The sequence below is a fragment of the Triturus cristatus genome, chromosome 5_2 (genome assembly GCF_964204655.1).
Source record: "Triturus cristatus chromosome 5_2, aTriCri1.1, whole genome shotgun sequence".
Lineage (NCBI taxonomy): Eukaryota > Metazoa > Chordata > Amphibia > Caudata > Salamandridae > Triturus > Triturus cristatus.
The window spans coordinates 414606647-414628533 of record NC_140588.1 but is presented as its reverse complement, the minus strand read 5'-3'; the positions used below and the strand labels follow the sequence as shown (position 1 = coordinate 414628533).

Below are 21887 nucleotides of genomic sequence, written 5' to 3'. Positions count from 1 at the left end.
TTCGCCATCACCTGCTTCACTGGCGTACCATCACATCAGACAGGTGGGTGCTGCAAATCGTCCGAAGGGGCTATTCCCTCCCCTTCGAGGCGACCCCTCCTGCCATGCCACCGCAGTACCACCGCATGTCAGGGGATCACTTGAAACTTCTGCGGGAGGAAGTTATGGCCCTTTTGGCCAAGGGGGCCATCAAGCACGTTCCTGGCCCAGAAGTAGGTCGGGTTGTTACTCTCACTAGTTTCTGGTTCCCAAGAAGGGCAAAGGGGGCCTACGCCCTATCTTGGACCTCAGGAGCGTCAACTCCGGAAGGAGAAGTTTAAGATGCTGACATTAGCTCAGGGTCTGGCTGCCCTAGACCCTGGAGACTGGATGGTAGCGTTGGACTTGCAGGATGCTTATTTCCACATCCCCGTCCTGCCGGCCCACCGGAGTTACCTGCGTTTCACAGTAGGCCACGAGCACTTTCAGTTTACCGTGCTCCCCTTCGGCCTCACCAGTGTTCTCGGGTGTTCTCGGGTGTTCACGAAAGTGATGGCGGTGGTCGCACCTCATCTGCGCAGATTAGGGGTTCCAGTCTTCCCCTATCTCGACGACTTGTTGTTGAAGGCGGCCTCGCCCCAGGCAGTCGTCTCCCACCTCCAGACTACGGCTGACCTCCTGCATTTGCAGGAATTTTCCATCAATGTGCTGAAGTCGCATCTCAGTCCCTCCCAGAAGCTCCTCTTCATCGAAGCGGTTCTGGACTCTGCGCAGTTCCGGGTCTATCCTCCGGAACAGCGGGTTCGGGATATTCAGGCTCAGATTCCGATCTTTCAGCCTCCATCCTGGGTTTCGGTCAGGTTGGTGCTGCGGCTTCTGGGTCTGATGGCCTCCTGCATCCTGCTGGTACATCACGCTCAGTGGCGGATGCGGGCTCTGCAGTGGGACCTGAAGTTTTAGTGGACCCAGCATCAGGGCAACCTGTCTGACCATGTCTAGATCTCGGAGGGCACTGCCAGACAGTTGCAGTGGTGGCTCACGGACCGCGATTGGGTCAGTGGCAGATCCCTCTCCCTACCCCAACCGGAGCATGTGGTGGTGACGGATGCGTCCCTCCTGGGATGGGGGGGCCACATGGGAGAGACGGAGATCAGAGGCCTCTGGTCTCCGGCGGTGTCCCGGCTCCATATCAACCTATTGGAGCTGCAGGCGATCCGACTTGCACTGAAGGCATTCCTCCCCTTCGGGGGAGGGTATTGCAGCACCACCACCATATGGTATTGCAACAAACAGGGCGGGGTGAGGTCGTGGACCCTTTGACAGGAGGCTCTGCGCCTCTGGACATGGCTGGAACATCAGAGCATCACCCTGGTGGTTCAACACCTAACGGGCTCTCTGAACGCCAGAGCGGACTAACTCAGCCGCCGGTGCATGATGGATCACGAATGGCGTCTGAACTCGGACGTGGCGGGAAGAGAACGCGCAATGTCAGCAGTTCTGCGCGTTGGAATTTCCAAGGCGGCACTCGCTCGGAGACGCTTTTCGGCACGAGTGGAGCTGCGGTCTGTTGTACGCCTTTCCGCCTATACCACTTCTGCCCAGAGTGCTGAAGAAGATCAGGCGCGACCAGGCCCAAGTCATCCTTGTGGCTCCGGATTGGGCACGAAGATACTGGTATCCCGAGCTACTCTCTATCGATCGATCCCCCGATTCGACTGCCTCTTCAGGATGACCTTCTGTCGCAGCAGCAGGGGACGGTCCTCCACCCGAACCTGTCCAGCCTCCACCTCCATGCGTGGAGATTGAGCGGCGGCAGTTGATGCTATTTGACTTGCCTCCTGAAGTCTGTAATGTTATTCTGGCAGCCAGGCGTCCCGCCACAAAATCAGTATACGCCTGCAGGTGGAACAAATTTGTGGCAGGGTGCACCGCAAAGGCTGTGGATCCCCATTCCGCCCCTCTTTCTGAGGTTCTCCTCTTCCTTCTTTCCCTGGCCCAACTGGGCTCTGCTCTGGGCACCCTCAAGGGATATCTTTCAGCTATTTCTGCCTTCTTACGGCTTCCTGATCAGCCTTCTCTTTTTAAATCCTCTGTTGTTTCTCGATTCTTTAAGGTCATTACTCACATGTTTCCTCCTGTCCCGTTCGTAATGCCTCAGTGGGATTTGAATCTAGTCTTGACCTATCTGATGTGCGCTCACTTTGAGCCCCTTCATAATTGTCCCCTTCGTCTTCTGACTCGTAAGACAGCTTTCCTGGTTGCCATCACCTCTGCTAGAAGGGTGAGTGAGCTCCAGTCTCTCTCTTCTAAGCCTCCTTTCCTTTCTGTCCATCCGGACAAAGTTGTTCTTAGGACTCGTCCTTCCTTTCTCCCTAAAGTGGTAACTGCCTTCCACATCGGCCAGTCTGTTACTCTGCCCACCTTCTTTCCGCCTCCACATCCCTCAAAAGAGGAAGAGAGGCTCCACCGTCTGGGCCCAAAACGGGCGCTGTCCTCTCATCTGGACCGCACCAAACAGTTCCGGGTGAACGACCAACTCTTTGTTGGCTACGTGGGCGCTAAGAAGGGGCGGGCGGTGCACAAGCAAACCATCTCTCGGTGGGTCGTTTTGTGTATCAAGGCCTGTTATTCTTTAGCTAAAAAGGAACCTCCTGTAGGGCTGAGGGCCCATTCCACGCGGGCCACAGCGGCAACCACTGCCCTGGGCCGGGCAGTCCCCTTGCAGGACATTTGTCAGGCAGCAACGTGGGCCTCGCCGCACACGTTTGCCAAACATTATTCCCTGAACAGCCAAGTCCGGAGAGACGGCTTCTTTGGCCGTTCTGTTCTCCAGGACTTTCTGGTGTGATCTGGTTCGCAGACCCACCGCCGGGGTTGGTATTGCTGGGGGTATCTATTCTAAGGTGAGGAATCTAACTAACGGGTTTCTTTCAGATGAACAAGTTACTTGCCTTCGGTAACGATATATCTGTAAGAAACAGTCAGTTAGATTCCTCACCGCCCCACCCATCCTCCCCGCTCTGCAAACCGATATCTAGGGTTGAGGTCATCCCTTTCAGGGCCCTAGATTCTTGGCACCTGTGTCGGTCTCTTGCATGGCTCTGCGTTCCTGGCGCTGAAAGCTATGTACAAGAACGGACGTCAGCGCACGAGGGGGGCATCTAAGTACTCCGTCATTCCGACGATCACGATGCCGACGACGGACACGGAGCCACAGATGACGCCTAGCGACGCGCAAGGGTATTGCTGACGAAATCCGGATCCAGCCTGACGCCTGGGGATATTCTAAGGTGAGGAATCTAACTAATGTTTCTTACAGATATATCGTTACCGAAGGTAAGTAACTTGTTCTTTAGAAACAGTAGATATTTGCACATTTCCGAAATTGTGAGTACCCATACTAGCATGAGGATTATAGGTAATTTTTCAAAATGACTTCTTTTTTACACATTCTTTCATTTGGAAGGCTGAAATGCATAGAAAGTCAATATGTAAACATTTGCTCTACAATCTTTTGTTACCCTAAGTCTCCCGATAAAAATGGTACCTCACTTGTGTGGGTAGGCAAAGTGCCTGCGACAGGAAACTGCTCAAAAAGCAGCGGTAGATTTTGAACCCTAGCTTTGCCGGCAGCTAGGGAAACCTACCAAACCTATGAATTTCAATAAACTAGAATACAGGGGAATCCAGGATGTAGGGACTTGACTGGCTCTCACCAGGTTCTATTGCCCAGAATCCCTTGCAACCCTAAACATTTGTAAAAACAAAAACACATTTTCCGCACATTTCTGTGGTGGAAAGTTCTAGAATCTGCATCGATACACAAAATTCCACCCCGCGTTCCCCAAAGTCTTCCGAGAAAAATGGTACCTCACTTGTGTGGGTAGGCCTAGTGCAAACGACAGGCAAGGGTCCATAACCTATTGAGACGACCTAAAAATGACCTATCACAAAACAACCTGGTTTGTAAGGGGAGTTTTTGGCGCCGGGCTCGGCGGCCATTTTGGGAAACCTACCAAACCCACACATTTCTGAAAACTAGACACCTGGGGGAGTCCAGTGATGTATGGCTTGCGTGGATCCCCCAACATTTTCCTACCCAGAATCCCCTGCAAACCTCAACTTTAGCTGAAAAAATCACTTTTTTCTCAAATTTCTGTGTGGGAAAGGTCTGGAATCTGCGTGGATCCACAAATTTCCTACCACCCAGCGTTCCCCCAGGTCTCCCGATAAAAATGGTACCTCACTTGTGTGGGTAGGCATAGTGGCTAAAACAGGAAATGTCCCAAATCGTACTGTGGAGACTACAAAATTACCTATAACAAAACTACCTGGTACTAGAAAAACCTACCAAACCTACACATTTCTGAAAACTAGACACCCTGGGGAGTCCAATGGTGTATTGTTTTTGTGGATCCCCCAAAGTTTCCCTACCCAGAAAACCTCAAATCTAGCTGAAAAACCACATGTTCCACATATTTTTGCGTGGAATCACCGCGCTGGCACAAATGTCCTAACCCACAGCGTTCCCCCTCAGTCTCCAGAGTAAAATGATACTAAAATGATTTTTTTATTTCTTAAATGCGATCTGCCAACCACCCCCACCCCTTCCACCGTGAGTGGGTGCTAGGACGGCCGAGAGCTGTCCCACCCACACGCCCACCATGACCGACGCACGGAACGGTTTAAATACATTGACTTCTGGGTTTATTGGAGGCTGCGACTGTACCTGTTGGCTGCTCACGTGCACTGGCACCTGTGCCACGCAACACAGCTGGACCTTGATGTTTGTATATCACTAGGATTGCAAGGGCAGGTTTTCTTTCATTTCACTCTGTGATACCATTATCCTGTGGGTGGGTGGGAGAGGGGCTGTTGCTGCCTCGAGGATCCCAAATTGAATCTACATCCGGAGGTAGTGCAAGGTATCGTCTGAGATTGGGGAGAACCTAGACTCGATCTTTTCGCCACCACGGAGAACACTCAATGTCATCCTCTGCGCACTAGTGTTTCTGAAGCTGCTCTTACTCGGACTTGTTCTTCCTAGAGTTTAACTTTGGACTCCTGTACGCCTTTCCGCCGATACCACTCCTGGCCAGAGTTATCAATACGAGCAGGATTGACCGGGCCCAAGTCATCTTGGTGGTTCCGGAAAGGCTACGGAAAATATGGTATCCAGAACTACTGAACTATTGAGCATCAGTTCTCCACTCAGGCTGCCCCTTCCGAAGGATCTCCTGTTGGAGCAGCTGGGCAGGATTCTACATCTGAACCTACGTACTCTCCACCTTAATACTGTCAGATCCACTGCGACTCCTTAGGATCCTGGACGTAGCACAAAGGGGTCCACCTCCCGACGTCCCTAACTCTGAATATTACAACACAGAGTATTAAGGCAATCAGGCGAGGGAAAGGAATTGGGGTAGGAACAGCGGGGATGAGGAGATCTGTAACAAAAGAATACACATGGTTAACACGTAGTCTACACACCTTGGCTACACTCATAAGGTCTCACTAACCCTGTGTATACCTAAGGAGCCGCTCTTCCTGGCTACGACACTGGGACCAATCAGGAAAACACGTCTCTCTTGTAAACACGCAGTTTACCTACAATGAGAAAATAAGACCGGTCAACCCACCAGCAAGCAAGTCAACAGTGCATCACAAACATTCAGCCCCATACATACCCGTACTCATTCCTTTTCTGCACACAGTAAGGCGTGTTCCAAAGGGAGGGAGGCTTCTCATGCTTCCCCCATCAGCCCAATAGGTTCTTGGGCTCAGCAAATTATATCACGCCAAAGTAATCCAACAGCATGGGAACTTAAACCACGAAGCACGTTTTCTGTCGTGCGCTAAGGCCCCCCGAACCAGGCGGGAGCGAAGCAGGGTAGCGCTTACATCAGTGCTCTATGACTCCCCCTCAAAGACCTCAAACTCCAGGATCCCAAAAGGAGAGGGGAGTCTCTGTAAACAGGGCAGGAGAGCGCTTACGTCGGCGCTCTCTACTGCCACTCTTTAAATTGCCAAAATCTGCGGGAGGGTAAGGCGCGGCTCCCTGTTTAAGTGGCGCTTCCAACAGCGCGGGTTGGCATTACGTGTTGCAATCCCGTGCAAACACTACGTCCAAGTGTCCTAAATTAGCAGAGACGGCAGCGCTTACCTCAGCGTGCGTCTCTGCATCCAATCTCCACGTAGCGGCGCTTCCTTCAGCGTCTGCTTCCTCCGGAGGGGGCAGGCGGAGGGAGTCTCAAAATCCGGCGTCTCGGACACGAAGAAGCCGTGGATCCTCATGGCTCTGCATAGACAGGATTATGTGCGCGGTGTCCCCGCGCCGCCTGGCTATGACGAGGAGGTCCCGCCCATCCAGCGGCGGGTGTCTGGGATTTGTAGTATGACACTCCGAGCCGCGGTACGCGCCTAGTCTCGGCGCCTGACAATACGTCCCTCTCCCAAGCGCCTCTTAGGGCCAGGCTTGTCCGGATGGCGCGCATGGAACAGGCGCACTACCGCAGGAGCATGGACGTTTGTAGCAGGCTCCCACGAGTCATCCTCCGCCGCGTATCCCTTCCAGGCTATGAGATACCACAGTCGACCGCGACGGAATTTCGAGTCCAATACCTTCCGTACCTCGTACTCCAATTGACCAGCCCGAACTACCGGCGGAACCGCCACTCTCTTGGCACCAACCGCCGGTTTCAATGAGCTGCAATGGAAAACAGAGTGGATTCGCAGGTAAGCTGGCAGTCGGTTTGTACGCCACGGGTCCAACCCGACGTACCACCACAAAAGTACCAATATAACGGGGATGGAAAATGCTGTGGTATCGGAACCGAATATTGCGGGTGGACAACCACACCCTGTCTCGAGGATGATAAACCGGCCCTTCCTGACGATGGAGATCCGCCCAGGTTTTATATCGTCGTTTAGCCCCTTCCAGGTTCCTCTGTATCTTCCTATGCATAGCCTGAAGGACCTCCATGAGCCTCGCCACCGTTTGCTGAATCATCACGTCGCATGGGATGGAAATGGGATGGACTTTGGCATGGATCCCATGATTAGCTTTGAATGGTGACTCTTTAATAGAGCTGTGCCAGGCATTGTTGTAGGACAGCTCCGCCAGCGATAGCAGAGAAAACCAGGAGTCACTTGCTTCTTTGGAAAAGCACCTGAGATAGGTCTTGAGAGTCTGATTCAACCTTTCTGTCTGGCCATCCGTTTGGGGATGGAAGCTTGTTGAAGTGGCTACCTCCACCTGAAGTGCCTTACACCACGTTTTCCAAAAGTTCGCAATGAATTGAGGGCCCCTGTCCGACACAATCACTCTCGGGATCCCATGCAGCTTCACGACGTGGGATAGCAACAACTGAGCTGTCTGACCTTACGTCAGCGCTCTCTACTGCCAGTCTTTAAATTGCCAAAATCGGCGGAAGGGCAAGGCGCGGCTCCCTGTTTAAGTTGCGCTTCCAACAGTGCTGGTTGGTATTACGTGTTTGCAACCCCGTGCAAACACTACGTCCAAGTGTCCTGAATTAGCAGAGATGGCAGCGCTTACCTCAGCGTGCGTCTCTGCATCCAATCTCCACGTAGCGGCGCTTCCTTCAGCGTCGGCTTCCTCCGGAGGATGCAGGCAGAGGGAGTCTCTAAATCCGGCGTCTTGGACACGAAGAAGCCGTGGATCCTCACGGCTCTGCATAGACAGGATTACGCGCACGGTGCCCTCGCGCCGCCTGGCTATGACGAGGAGGCCCCGCCCATCCAGCGGTGGGTGTCCTGGGATTTGTAGTTTGACACTCCGAGCCGCGGTAGGCGCCTAGTCTCAGAGCCTGACATACATGTAGAGAGGGCAGTGACAGCTGAGAGTTTTCAATCTCTCTCCCGAAGTTTGTGATGCAATCTTACAGGACCAGAGCAGGAGGTAGATCCTTCTCCTACCTTGCAGCCATGACCTGGAACGAACTCCCCTTCACCTCCGGAGCCCCACACTACACCAATTCAGGAAGGACCTCAAGACCTGGCTCTTCGAATGACCCCAACCGAGCTGCTCATGCTCCCCCCTACCCCCCTTCACCCCAGACCCAGAACCTTGAGACCCTCACGGGTGAGTAGTGCGCTTTACAAACCCTGATTGATCCGGTTTGCGCGCTTGTCTGCTGGCGACGTGCAACCCCACCTGTGACCTAAGCGGTACAAAAGGGGGTGGTGATGGATGGAGCATCAGAACCAATCAAACACTCACACCCAGTCAACAGATCTGGGTTTGATCCATCACCGTTCTTTAGCCCACTCTGCCACCCCAGTTCAGTCATGGCCATATGCAAATCAGTCTGACCCTGTGCCTCATGGGAACAGTCCAGCCCGAACTGCCAAGCCATGCCTTCCCTGGACCGGAAACAAGCTTCCTAGGACCGGTTTCTGGCATTTCAGCCGTCTTCAGCCAGGCTTGCTTGAATCCAGTGGCAAAGTGAGCAAGGGACTCACGTCTGAGCATACCCTGCCAACTTATGGCGAACAAAGCGGTACAAAACGGGGTGGTGATGGACGGAGCATCAGAACCAATCAAACACTCACACCCAGTCAACAGATCTGGGTTTGATCCATCACCGTTCTTTAGCCCACTCTGCCACCCCAGTTCAGTCATGGCCATATGCAAATCAGTCTGACCCTGTGCCTCATGGGAACAGTCCAGCCCGAACTGCCAAGCCATGCCTTCCCTGGACCGGAAACAAGCTTCATAGGACCGGTTTCTGGCATTTCAGCCGTCTTCAGCCAGGCTTGCTTGAATCCAGTGGCAAAGTGAGCAAGGGACTCACGTCTGAGCATACCCTGCCAACTTATGGCGAACAAAGCGGTACAAAAGGGGGTGGTGATGGACGGAGCATCAGAACCAATCAAACACTCACACCCAGTCAACAGATCTGGGTTTGATCCATCACCGTTCTTTAGCCCACTCTGCCACCCCAGTTCAGTCATGGCCATATGCAAATCAGTCTGACCCTGTGCCTCATGGGAACAGTCCAGCCCGAACTGCCAAGCCATGCCTTCCCTGGACCGGAAACAAGCTTCCTAGGACCGGTTTCTGGCATTTCAGCCGTCTTCAGCCAGGCTTGCTTGAATCCAGTGGCAAAGTGAGCAAGGGACTCACGTCTGAGCATACCCTGCCAACTTATGGCGAACAAAGCGGTACAAAAGGGGGTGGTGATGGACGGAGCATCAGAACCAATCAAACACTCACACCCAGTCAACAGATCTGGGTTTGATCCATCACCGTTCTTTAGCCCACTCTGCCACCCCAGTTCAGTCATGGCCATATGCAAATCAGTCTGACCCTGTGCCTCATGGGAACAGTCCAGCCCGAACTGCCAAGCCATGCCTTCCCTGGACCGGAAACAAGCTTCCTAGGACCGGTTTCTGGCATTTCAGCCGTCTTCAGCCAGGCTTGCTTGAATCCAGTGGCAAAGTGAGCAAGGGACTCACGTCTGAGCATACCCTGCCAACTTATGGCGAACAAAGCGGTACAAAAGGGGGTGGTGATGGACGGAGCATCAGAACCAATCAAACACTCACACCCAGTCAACAGATCTGGGTTTGATCCATCACCGTTCTTTAGCCCACTCTGCCACCCCAGTTCAGTCATGGCCATATGCAAATCAGTCTGACCCTGTGCCTCATGGGAACAGTCCAGCCCGAACTGCCAAGCCATGCCTTCCCTGGACCGGAAACAAGCTTCCTAGGCACAGGGTCAGACTGATTTGCATATGGCCATGTCTGAACTGGGGTGGCAGAGTGGGCCAAAAGAACGGTGATGGATCAAACCCAGATCTGTTGACTGGGTGTGAGTGTTTGATTGGTTCTGATGCTCCGTCCATCACCACCCCCTTTTGTACCGCTTTGTTAGCCATAACTTGGCAGGGTATGCTCAGACGTGAGTCCCTTGCTCACTTTGCCACTGGATTCAAGCAAGCCTGGCTGAAGACGGCTGAAATGCCAGAAACCGGTCCTAGGAAGCTTGTTTCCGGTCCAGGGAAGGCATGGCTTGGCAGTTCGGGCTGGACTGTTCCCATGAGGCACAGGGTCAGACTGATTTGGATATGGCCATGTCTGAACTGGGGTGGCAGAGTGGGCAAAAGAACGGTGATGGATCAAACCCAGATCTGTTGACTGGGTGTGAGTGTTTGATTGGTTCTGATGCTCCGTCCATCACCACCCCCTTTTGTACCGCTTTGTTAGCCATAACTTGGCAGGGTATGCTCAGACGTGAGTCCCTTGCTCACTTTGCCACTGGATTCAAGCAAGCCTGGCTGAAGACGGCTGAAATGCCAGAAACCGGTCCTAGGAAGCTTGTTTCCGGTCCAGGGAAGGCATGGCTTGGCAGTTCGGGCTGGACTGTTCCCATGAGGCACAGGGTCAGACTGATTTGCATATGGCCATGTCTGAACTGGGGTGGCAGAGTGGGCTAAAGAACGGTGATGGATCAAACCCAGATCTGTTGACTGGGTGTGAGTGTTTGATTGGTTCTGATGCTCCGTCCATCACCACCCCCTTTTGTACCGCTTTGTTAGCCATAACTTGGCAGGGTATGCTCAGACGTGAGTCCCTTGCTCACTTTGCCACTGGATTCAAGCAAGCCTGGCTGAAGACGGCTGAAATGCCAGAAACCGGTCCTAGGAAGCTTGTTTCCGGTCCAGGGAAGGCATGGCTTGGCAGTTCGGGCTGGACTGTTCCCATGAGGCACAGGGTCAGACTGATTTGCATATGGCCATGTCTGAACTGGGGTGGCAGAGTGGGCAAAAGAACGGTGATGGATCAAACCCAGATCTGTTGACTGGGTGTGAGTGTTTGATTGGTTCTGATGCTCCGTCCATCACCACCCCCTTTTGTACCGCTTTGTTAGCCATAACTTGGCAGGGTATGCTCAGACGTGAGTCCCTTGCTCACTTTGCCACTGGATTCAAGCAAGCCTGGCTGAAGACGGCTGAAATGCCAGAAACCGGTCCTAGGAAGCTTGTTTCCGGTCCAGGGAAGGCATGGCTTGGCAGTTCGGGCTGGACTGTTCCCATGAGGCACAGGGTCAGACTGATTTGCATATGGCCATGTCTGAACTGGGGTGGCAGAGTGGGCTAAAGAACGGTGATGGATCAAACCCAGATCTGTTGACTGGGTGTGAGTGTTTGATTGGTTCTGATGCTCCGTCCATCACCACCCCCTTTTGTACCGCTTTGTTAGCCATAACTTGGCAGGGTATGCTCAGACGTGAGTCCCTTGCTCACTTCGCCACTGGATTCAAGCAAGCCTGGCTGAAGACGGCTGAAATGCCAGAAACCGGTCCTAGGAAGCTTGTTTCCGGTCCAGGGAAGGCATGGCTTGGCAGTTCTGGCTGGACTGTTCCCATGAGGCACAGGGTCAGACTGATTTGCATATGGCCATGTCTGAACTGGGGTGGCAGAGTGGGCTAAAGAACGGTGATGGATCAAACCCAGATCTGTTGACTGGGTGTGAGTGTTTGATTGGTTCTGATGCTCCGTCCATCACCACCCCCTTTTGTACCACCTGTGACCTGTCAATCATTTACCTTGGGCCTAGGCTGCAGAGCCTGCCTGATCACGTATTTTTGAGTCTGGGTTGATGGTGAGTTCACGATGGGCGAATTTGATAATAGTGTTGTAATTTTGTTTGTGTATGCGAGTGTACCAATATAAGCATTGGTATTGTTTTTATCAATAGCAACAATCCCTTTGTGATGCCTTATTGGGGCCTGCTTTTTGCAGCTCTTGACTCTAAAAACTGTGAAACTGGTGGCTATTACATCGCTCAGAAGGGTCAGTGAGCTTCAGGCTTTGACGGTCCAACCTCCAGTTTCTTCCCTGACAAACTGGTCCTTCAGACACATGTCTCTTTCATGCCAAAGGTGGTCACCCCTTTTCACATTGACCAGAGAATTACTCTGCCTGTGTTCTACGCTCCGTCTCATCCGTCCAAGTAGGAGGAGGGACTAAAATCTATAAAAGAGCTGACATTTTAAATTGTGCACACCAAAGATCATCGGGAGGACAATTAACCCTCCATTGGGTGCCCAGAGCGAGGAAAGGCAACGAACCCTCTCCAGTTGGATGATATTCTGCATAAAAATCTGCTACACTCTGGCAAAAAAGCAACCCCCCTGAGGGCTCACTCCCACTTGGGCCAAAGCTGCCACTACTGTGGAAATCTGCCAAGCTGCCACGTGGACATCCCCTCAATCATTAAGCACTACTTCTTGGACAGCAAGGTCTGTTGTGATGGGCATTTCTACCATTAGTTTATTAACGATTTTTTGGTTTAAGCCAGTTTGCAGACCCACATCTAGGGAGGTATTGCTTGGGTTTCTATTCTAAGGTGATTATGCAGTTAGAAGTTTCTATCAGAAGAACAGGTTACTTATCTTCAGTAATACTTTTTCTGGTAGTCTCATCTAACGACAGTTTTCTCACAGAACCTCCCCTCTTCCTTGACCAGCAAACCGTGCTTTTTTCCCCAAAATGATCTCTTAGACGCTGTCACTGATCAAAATACTTGTTTTTATGTAGCTCCACGTTTTGATCCGGAACTAGTCATTAAAAATTGTCAGCTCCTAGATAGGCATCACAATGTCACTACTGAAACGGACAATGCCACCTACTGGTAATTCTCAACATTTTCTGGATCCAGTCTGACTCCTGGGAAATATTCTAAGTGGAGGAATCTACCAGAAAAAGCATTACCAAAGGTAAGTAACTTGTTCATTAGGACAAATTTGTGGCTTGGTGTGGTACTTAGCAGATAGACCCCCTACAGACAACGTTGTTTGATGTTTTATTATTCGTCTTATCCCTAGTTTGGCAAGGCTTTGCTCTGGCCACAGTTAAAGGGTACAGCTCGGCTCCTTTGCAGTTGCCGGATCAGCCTTCACTGTTTAAGTCTCCAGTTGTTATGCTAAAAAGGTTATAACACGTTTCCTCCCTTCCCCATTGTAATTCCACAGTGGGACCTTAATTTGGTCCTTATGTTTCTAATGTGCACTCAATTCGAGGCGCTTCACAGTGGCCCATTACGGCTTCTTACCCTCAAGACAGTGTTCCTCGTCGCCATTACATCACCGCAACAGGTGAGTGAGATTCAAGCTCTGTGTCAACCTGCCATAAACTACCTTCTTAGCAGATAAACTGGTTCTACGGATGAGAGCATCCTTTTAACAAAAATTGTGACACCGGTCCTTGTCATTCGAACCATCAACTGTGCTAGCGTTCTATGCTCCGCCTCATCCATCTACTTAGGAGACACTATCACTTGGACTCCAAGTGTGCGCTGAGTTTTTAAATAGTTCGGACCAAATAACACCAGGTGAACAATCAGGTCTCTGCGGGGGTTCTCCACTGGATCATGCTCTGTATTATTGTCTGATACACGTTGGTTAAAAAAGACCCCCCCCCCCCCCAAGGGACTGCAGGCTCATCCTACCAGGGTCAAAGCGACTACCACTGTATTGGTATGTGTAGTCCCTTCCCTGGGCATTTGCCAGGCGGCTACGTGGGCATGCCTCCATGCGTTCACAAGGCACTATATATTCATAGTCTGGTTCGTCGAAAGGGGCATTTTGCTTGCTCAGTCCTGCATGACTTAGTCTATCCAGAGACCCACCTCCAATTAGGTACTGTTTAATATCCATTCAAAAGGTGAGGAATCTGCTGCTATAGGTCTCTATCAGAAAAATAAGTTGTGCTCTTTCTGATAGAAACTCGATGTAGCCGCAGATTCCTCACCAACCTGCCCGTTCTCTGGTTAGACTCTGTCCTTTAATAAAATTCTAAGTCTAGGAATCTGCACACTGGTCAAAACAATTGCTTTTGGGGCTGTACGTCTGGATGCATGGACAGTCTCGAAAGCAACGGACATCAGCGAGTTGTGCTTATATAGGCTCTGCACGTCGGTTCGGAAGTGGAACTGTCAGTGCAGATGCTCACAGCATCGTCATCGGCTGGCTGGGGTACTGCTGAGAAGTTTCCGAATCCAGTCTGACACTTGAAGAATAATCAAAAGATGAGGAATCTAAGGCTAGATAGTGTATCAAAACGAGCGTCACATAAGGGAAATAACTTCTTTTGATTCTCATTTTAACTTCTGATGCCTCACTGACACACACTCCTCCCTGTTCAGTGGAATTGACTTGTACTTCGCATAAGATGTTTGATTTTCTAAAGTTCCACGTCTCGTGGCATGGACAGAGATCGAAAGCAAACTGACAGTGCGTAGAGGTGGCGTTAATATGGATGCCCCAACGTCCTACCCGCAGCTGGTGCATCAGATGCGGAGCCGCATAGTGCCACCTGTCGGCATGTAAGGAAATTGCTTTAAAGTTTCCAGAGCCATTCTGGCACCTGGGGGACATTTACATGGTGAGGAATTTGCAGTTAGATGGTCTCTACCAGAAAAGGCGTTATCGAAGGTAATTGACTTGTTCATTTGGAAAGAAGGCTTGAAAGTCAGGAAAAATCCAACCACAGTAGTTAGTGATCCCCAAGTTTGACCAGAAATATAAGGCACCTAAAAATTCCCTTGCTTGCCTCATTGGTGACCGCTGTGCAGATTTGGTGTTGATGCAGGCAGCTCAGCGATGGTCAAGAAACCTGACCATGCCACCCGAGAGGGCACACTAGCAATCCTTGCCGGATATGATCGCTAGCTGTGGTAAAATATTGGACCTTATATTGATTATTTAACGGACAATATAAAGGATGCATCAAAGGCAATACTCAATGAGGGGGAATTATCAATGTCTGCATTAACTGGTATGGCAAGGGACATTGCAACAGCTGTATTTAGGCAGTTGGCAGGTGCAACTGTCTTACCCAGGCAGGGTTGGTTACGTTCCCCCTCTTTCAGACCGCATGTACGCAGTAGGATCCTAGACATGCCATACGATCGCAAATCCTTGTTTGTACGACATAGGTAAAGCTCTCCAGTCTATTAAATCTGATACAGTGAAGCAGGACCGGTAATACATGCAAAATTGCAAAACAAACGTTTAACAGCACCACAAAATGCCAGCACAGGATAATCATTCTCAGCTTAATTGATAGAACAAGGTGTTCTTAAATAATTCACCTGGTTGCCCCAGAGGGGGTTTACCATATCATCTTGGCATGGGGCTATATCCTGATGACTTTTGAGGTCATCCCTGTATGATAGAAAGCCCACCATTTATCTTCTGTTTAGCTCAAAGAGTGGTATGAAGTAAATATGAAACTGGCTGTGAAAATGCTGAGTCCAGGAGAGCCCACAGTGTCTTAGTAAAGGAATAGGAAGACCTTGCAACCTTCCAAGTAGGCTTCTGAACTGCAATCCCGATCCTCCCGTATCAACATAAGTTTTACTAAGATAGCAATTAGATTGGATCATGGGGGGAGTTGTAAATGATCCAGAGAGAACAGAAAATGCAAGTGGAAGGGTTTAAATGCGACAGACATAGGTACCTCAAGAAAAGGAAAAAAAAGATGAACATGCCAATAACCCAATGAACACTGCATTGATAAATGAACTAAAGCAGTGGCATTTGTGTAGAAAAGTGTTGTGCATTTCATAATTTTAAGCGTACGCTATAGTAAGTCTGCTACCGGTAAGCTGTGCATATTTAGAAATGCTGTCCATGTTTTTTTAAACCACATTGGCAGAGAGGCAAATGTTTAAAAATAAATGCTAGTCTGGCAATGGATTTCTGTGGATAATTTATCTGCTTCTAGAACACTGATGAAAACAATTGAGTCTTATTTAATGACTGAAATAACTGCAGCAATGCCAGAAGTTGTGGTGTTGGTGTATATTTACTGAGCTTCAATTTTGCACTTGCAGGCTATCATTGAAGACGATTCCCTTCCCATAGACCAGTTTGCTGTGCATCTGTTGGTGCACTTGCTCCATTTGGCATCGGATACTGTTCCAAACGTTCGAGTTCTTCTTGCAAAAACGTTAAAGCAAACACTTTTAGAAAAAGGTAGGTAGCACTGTTATGTATTGTTTCTTTATGACTCGGGTGAGTTCTATTTTTTTATTTGTTTATATTCCTGCAAGACATCTTACTAATAATATTTACATCCATAAGTAGACCTTTAGAAATCCTTTTCTAAGTTACAAGCCTTCGAAAGGCAATAGGTATCGCATTTGTTTAGCTATTGCCATTGTAAATGACAATGTCTTTTATTATGTGTTATGGAGTGTATGTATGTAGTGTGTAGTTGAATTTTGTTGGTCAGATTGGATTAGTTAGTTGTGGAATTATATGGTGTGGATTTGTGTAGTGGAATTATGTGCTTTCTTGTAAAACATATGAAACTGCTCCTGGCACTAGATCAGTTTGCTGATTTCACGTTATTAACCAGCCTGTAGGAAATAAAAGCAGCAGAAAACTCCCCCACATATAATGGGGTGTGCAGGAAGGTGTGTAAATGGAACACTGCTAAATTGTACACCCATTATGGACATTTTTGTTGGAGGCCCCCAGTTACAGTACCTTGTTAAAAACAATCCACACCGTGAAAATCTTTTCACATTGTAGTCAGACTTCTTTCCTTGCGTCCGGTGGCAAAAGAATTGCCCTAACTGGATTCTTGCAATGGTGTTGGTCACACTCACCAATTAAGGGCAGTCGCAAGCCTGTTTAAAAACAAAAATGCAGACAGATGCCGATCTGCAAAAGTGACATATAACAATGTAAGTTTATTTGCACTAAGACATTCGGGAGGGGTGAACACATACAGAGTTTGTGTAGGGTGCCCTAAATGTTTGTAAATTGGATTGCTCATCAAAACCCACAAAAACACAAGGAGCAACGGGCGGGGAGATTCAGTGCAATGAATATAACACTTGCGCACTGGGGGAGAAACATCGCACAGACTAAGCAAACCTAATGCCATTAGTTAACTTTTACCTCTGCAGAGAGATGATGGGTCTACCTTGTTCTATTCCCTGGTAGCTATATCCAAAATAGACAGTGCTAATCCACCAGTTGGCAATGTTCACATGCTCTGATAATTTCTGCAGAATCCTTCGAGGGACACGACCCACTTGCACTCAACCATTGCTGCTGCTACAACGGAGCCAATGCCTGCCTCACCTACGGCAGATGCTCAGTGTTATGCAGGTACCATGCAACCAAGCTCAGGCACACCCGAGCCACAGTCCACATTGCACACAACCGGCTGCTCCTACTGTCGCCATCACTAGCACCGCACATGCCGGATATACAATAGTAAACTGTGAGTGATTCGCTAGGGTCAAACGGCACAGCTTGATGAGAAACCAAGTCCTCTAATCCCTGACAAACCTTTAATCTGCGGGTCATGCGGCTAACGTCAAAGCGATGGGCATTTTTGAAAAACATCATCCAACAAGCAGATTTCCTGGCAGGGGCTGTCTCTCTCATTGGTTAGCGAAAAATTGCCATTTTATGCCGGATGCAAACATGGTAGCCTCTCACATGATTAGGCGAGTCACTCCTATTTTTACTGTTGTAGACTTGGTAGAGTCTGGCGCCCGCTGCTATACTGAAAGAGAACCCTCATCTCATTAAAAAGACTCTTTACAATCATCTGAAGGTACTGGTGCAAGCTTTTGAAATTGTACCAGAAAAACAAACATCCTTAGACACTGTGCAGGTTGTTTATTTTAGGGTTTCATATAAATGCCTGTGCGTCGTGCTGACGTCCACAGCATGAAGGCAACATCTGTGAAGTGGGGCCGTGCTGAAACATGAGCCGAGGGAAAGCAAATGGCACACGCTACTGGTTAGAAAATATAAATGCCATTGCGCTGTGCTGCGGTTCAAAACATGAGGCGTGGCTTCCATGAAGCTGGTATATTGCAGATACACGAGCCGCGGTAAAGCAACAAAAAGAGCAGCAGGAAGAAACCTATATGAAAAGAGTAAGACCACACGTAAGGAGCAGTCGCCTGTGAAGGTCCGAAACACCAAAAGGTAGGACTAATTTAAAAGCAGCCATTTAGGAAGGGCACTAACGGGAGCCAATAGAAAATATGGGAGGTGCTTGAAGCACATATTCTAGATACAGCATACCTCGCAGAGCAGCGCATGCGTGCTGCTAGGTTCGACCTAAAAATTCTGCTTTTGCATTGAAGCAGGCATCCAAGGAGTATCCACCCTTCAGTGATAGCTTATCCTTTTGCTAATCGATATGCAGTTGTGTTTTATATTTAAATCAAGGTTGAACAAAAATCTAAATTGCTTGCCTTATTCTTTGGATTGTCTGTGAATGTGGAAGTTAGAACAAGCATGGGCAACGCTAATAGGTCTCACCATATGCAAGAGCTATTGGCTTTGCCAATATGTTTTAGCCATGTTGTACACCAGCGTGGCTGCTGTTCAGCATGGCTAAAAGTGAGTGGGGTAAAGGAGAGTGGCGTGGAGTGTCATAACGTGGAGTACAGTGGAGTGTTATGGAGTGGTGTAAAGTACAATTGAGCATCATGGAGTGGTGTAGAATATCGTGGAGGTAGTAGAGTTGAGTAGAGTGTCCAAGTGGAGTGGCATAAAGTGTAGTGGAGTCGTTTAGAGTAGAGTGGCGTGGAGTGGCATAGAAAAGTGTGGAGTAAAGTGGCAAAAAGGGAGTTGCATAGAATGTCGTAGAGTGGAGTAGTGTTGTAGAGTAGCCTAGAGTGAAGTGGCGTAAAGTACAGTGGTGCAGAGCAAATTAGCATAGAGTGCTCGGTTTTTAGTAAAGTGGTGTAGAGTACAGTGGCGTAGAGTGGGGCAAGGTAGATCGCAGTGCCATAGAGTAGATTGTTTCAGAGCGGAGTATTGCATGGCATAGTGAAGTGCTGCCACATAAAGTACAGAGTTGTGCAGTGTATTGGTGTGGTGTAGAGCGCAGTGGTGCAGAATAAATTAGAGTGGCGTAGAGTGATGCAGAGTACAGTAGAGTGGGAATAGATACATGGTACAGACTAGATTGGCACAGAGCAGTGGTGTAGAGTACAGTGGTACAGAGTAGAATAGAGTGGAGTGCAGTGACAGAGCGCAATCGTGTAGAATGGCGTAGCATGCAGTAGTGGAGAGTGCAGTCTTAGAGTGGTGCAGAGTAGAATAGAGTGCAGTGATGTAGTACAATGCTGTGGTGTGCGGTGCGTGCAGCTGCATAGTGTTGTAAAGTATAGTGGCGTAGAGCGAAATGATGCAGAGTAGTTGGCATAGAGTGCATTGGTTTAGAATAGTGTGACGTAGAGCGTAGTAGCATAGAGTGGTGTAGATTGGCGAAACATAGAGTGCAGTGGAGTGGCGTGGCATGGAGTGGCTTAGCCTGCGGTGGCATAGAGTGTTTCAGAGTAGAGTGAAGTGGCGTAGAGTAGAGTGGTGCTGGGTCGAGTGCAGTGGCATAGAGTAGTGGCTTAGAGAGCAGTGGCATAAAGCGGATTGGCTCAGAGTGCACTGGTGGAGAGTAGATTGTTTTGCAGTAGAGTGAAGTTGCGTAGATTGGAATGATGCAGGGTAGAGTGCAGTAGTATAGACTGCAGTGGTGTTTAGTAGAGTGGGGTAAAGTGCACTGGCATAGAGTACAGTGGTGCAGATTAGAGGTGTAGAGTGCATTGGCATAGAGTGTAGTATAGTGGTGCAGAGTAAAGTGCAGTGGCATAGAGTACAGTAGTGCAGAGTAAAGCAGTGTAGAGTGGCATAGAGTTCATTGACAGAGAATGCATTGTTGCAAAGTAGAGTGTTGTAGAGTGGCATAAAGTAATACTTAGAAGGAATGAATGGAATGGTGAACCCCCAGAGAGAGAGATCAACAACTTTAAGTCAATTTTTAAATCCATCTTTAAAATGTAAGATCCACAAACTAAAGCATCTAGCCAATGCGTTTCATTCAAGTTCTGTAGAACTTAATCAGGGTTCATCAGTGTCTTTCCAATAGTTCCTAAAGCTCTGGAGAAGGGAAGAGGGGGTACAAGTTGTAGTCCTTCCTTTATTCCAGTGGGAATCCCTGTAATAAAGAAGGCTCAGTCAGTGTACGTGTACTCGACTCATCTTCTTATGGCGTAGAGTGTATTTGTTTTGGGTGAAGTGGTGTACAGTGCAGTGGCTTAGAGTGCAGCAGCGTAGATTGCAGTGGTGCGGAGTTGCATAGTATACTGGCGTAGAGTTGAGTGGTACAGAGTAGAGTGCAGTGTTGCAGAGTAGAGTGGGGTAGAGTTTTACTGATAAAAGTATACAGCGCACAAACGATAATCTTTGGAATTGTCATCCCTTGCATTTTGATGCGTTTTGATCGTACTAAAATATTTGTTTCCACCACACTTCAGAGTCACCAAAAATGTTCTTCATTTGTGCTTTTCTAATTCTGAAATATCTGCACAGTTTCTTTACAGACATTTAAATTGTGTTGTGTGCTAGAAAAACAAATAGCATCGTACAGCCTTCCTCAAGCACACGTCTATCAGCCAGCATGATTGTCACACAAATCCTCTCACTTTGATGTCAGAGAAAGAAAAGTAAACACCAGCCTTCCTTGGAAGACAGAGTCTTATAATTGACCTCTGTCTTTGAATGCTCAGCAAATGTGACAAAATAAGAACAAGATTTAAAGGCCTCTATACAGAAATCGAGCACTGGTGGAAGAATACAGTAAATAGGGTTTGGGCAACGGAAGGAATGAACTCAAGTTGGACAGCCTAAAACAAATAGAGCCAGCAAATGTGAAAAGAAAAAGAAAGCAAGCAGATGTGAGTTACAAACCACAAAGCCAATGGTAAGCATCGCATGTATGCTGTGTTCCCAAGGGCCCCTTCGGCTTTCCCTAGATGTGCAGCTGATGATGCAGGCTTCTTTCATATCGTATGGAAATATCCATCGCTAGTGCCTTTCTGTACCACGGTCCTTCAGGTGGTTAATGTAGCTGCTGATCATGGGTTCGTTCCTACCCCAGCCTGTGCTTGTTGGTCCTCCATAAACGTGCAGCAGCTACGAAGGCAACGGACTGTATAATGGATTTGGCATTGATTCTTGCATGTCTGCAGATATCTATGAGCTGGAAGTCAGCTCATGGACCAGACATGTACAGGTGGGGGTCTTAGCTGCTTAATTGGTCGGATAACAAGAGGGGGGCTATTCGTAAGTAGGATGTCTGGGGTGTTAGACAGGCACCATTGTTGTGGACAATCCTTCTTTGGATGCCCCCTCACCATTACATGTATGAGGAGTGTCCAGTTGCATTGTTAAGGATTGTACACCTCTCCAGAGTCACCCACGGACCTATAACATCTCCCTAGAGACGCTTCTTTCCATTTGAGCCCCCTCAGTGGGGAGGCCCATCCTTCAACTTGACAAGTCCCTCTACTACCTTTCTACTAAACGTTCTCACCCTTAGGTAGCGTAAGGAAGCTAATAGGGTAGCAAAAGAGAAGACGGCGCTCATGAAATATACAAAGAACAAAGCCTCCCTCTTCGAACCCCTCCCCCCCCCCCCCTTTCCCCTGCCAATCAAACACTATACACCGGTACTAGTTCTCGAAAATTGAGATCTAATTTATAGTGTCCGCAAGGGGAACTGGGGCATTGCTAGTCCCCAAAGCTGACAATGCCTGATATTAAACCACAAGACAGTGAAAGACACCCTTATATTGCACAAGTTGAATGCTTCAGTGAGTGCCTGCTGCCTGTATATTCTACTATCTATGAGAAGTGCAAGACAGAGAAGTACATAATCATGGGAAAAGAAGTCCAGGCCAAGAACAGTGGGCAGGGACTGGCAAATATGTGGCCTTCACCATCCGTCTTTTAGTCTCGCACATACATTACCAATCCTTTGTGTTCCAGTAGTGCTCGATCATATCAGGGCGTGCTTATGTTACTCAATCATGACCGCATCAGAACCAAGAGAAGGGGAATT

At 48.9% G+C, this 21887-nt stretch overlaps 1 protein-coding gene across 4 annotated transcripts in view; it reads left to right on the top strand.

The window, feature by feature from the left end:
- Positions 1–21887, top strand: part of PPP4R1 (protein phosphatase 4 regulatory subunit 1) — an 803115-nt gene that overhangs the window by 732546 nt on the left and 48682 nt on the right. For all 4 annotated transcript variants that reach the window (XM_085607334.1, XM_085607333.1, XM_085607331.1 and 1 more), the window contains one exon: positions 15844–15985. In XM_085607334.1, coding sequence (XP_085463460.1) covers positions 15844–15985 — 142 coding nt within the window. The remainder of the gene's footprint in view (positions 1–15843; positions 15986–21887) is intronic.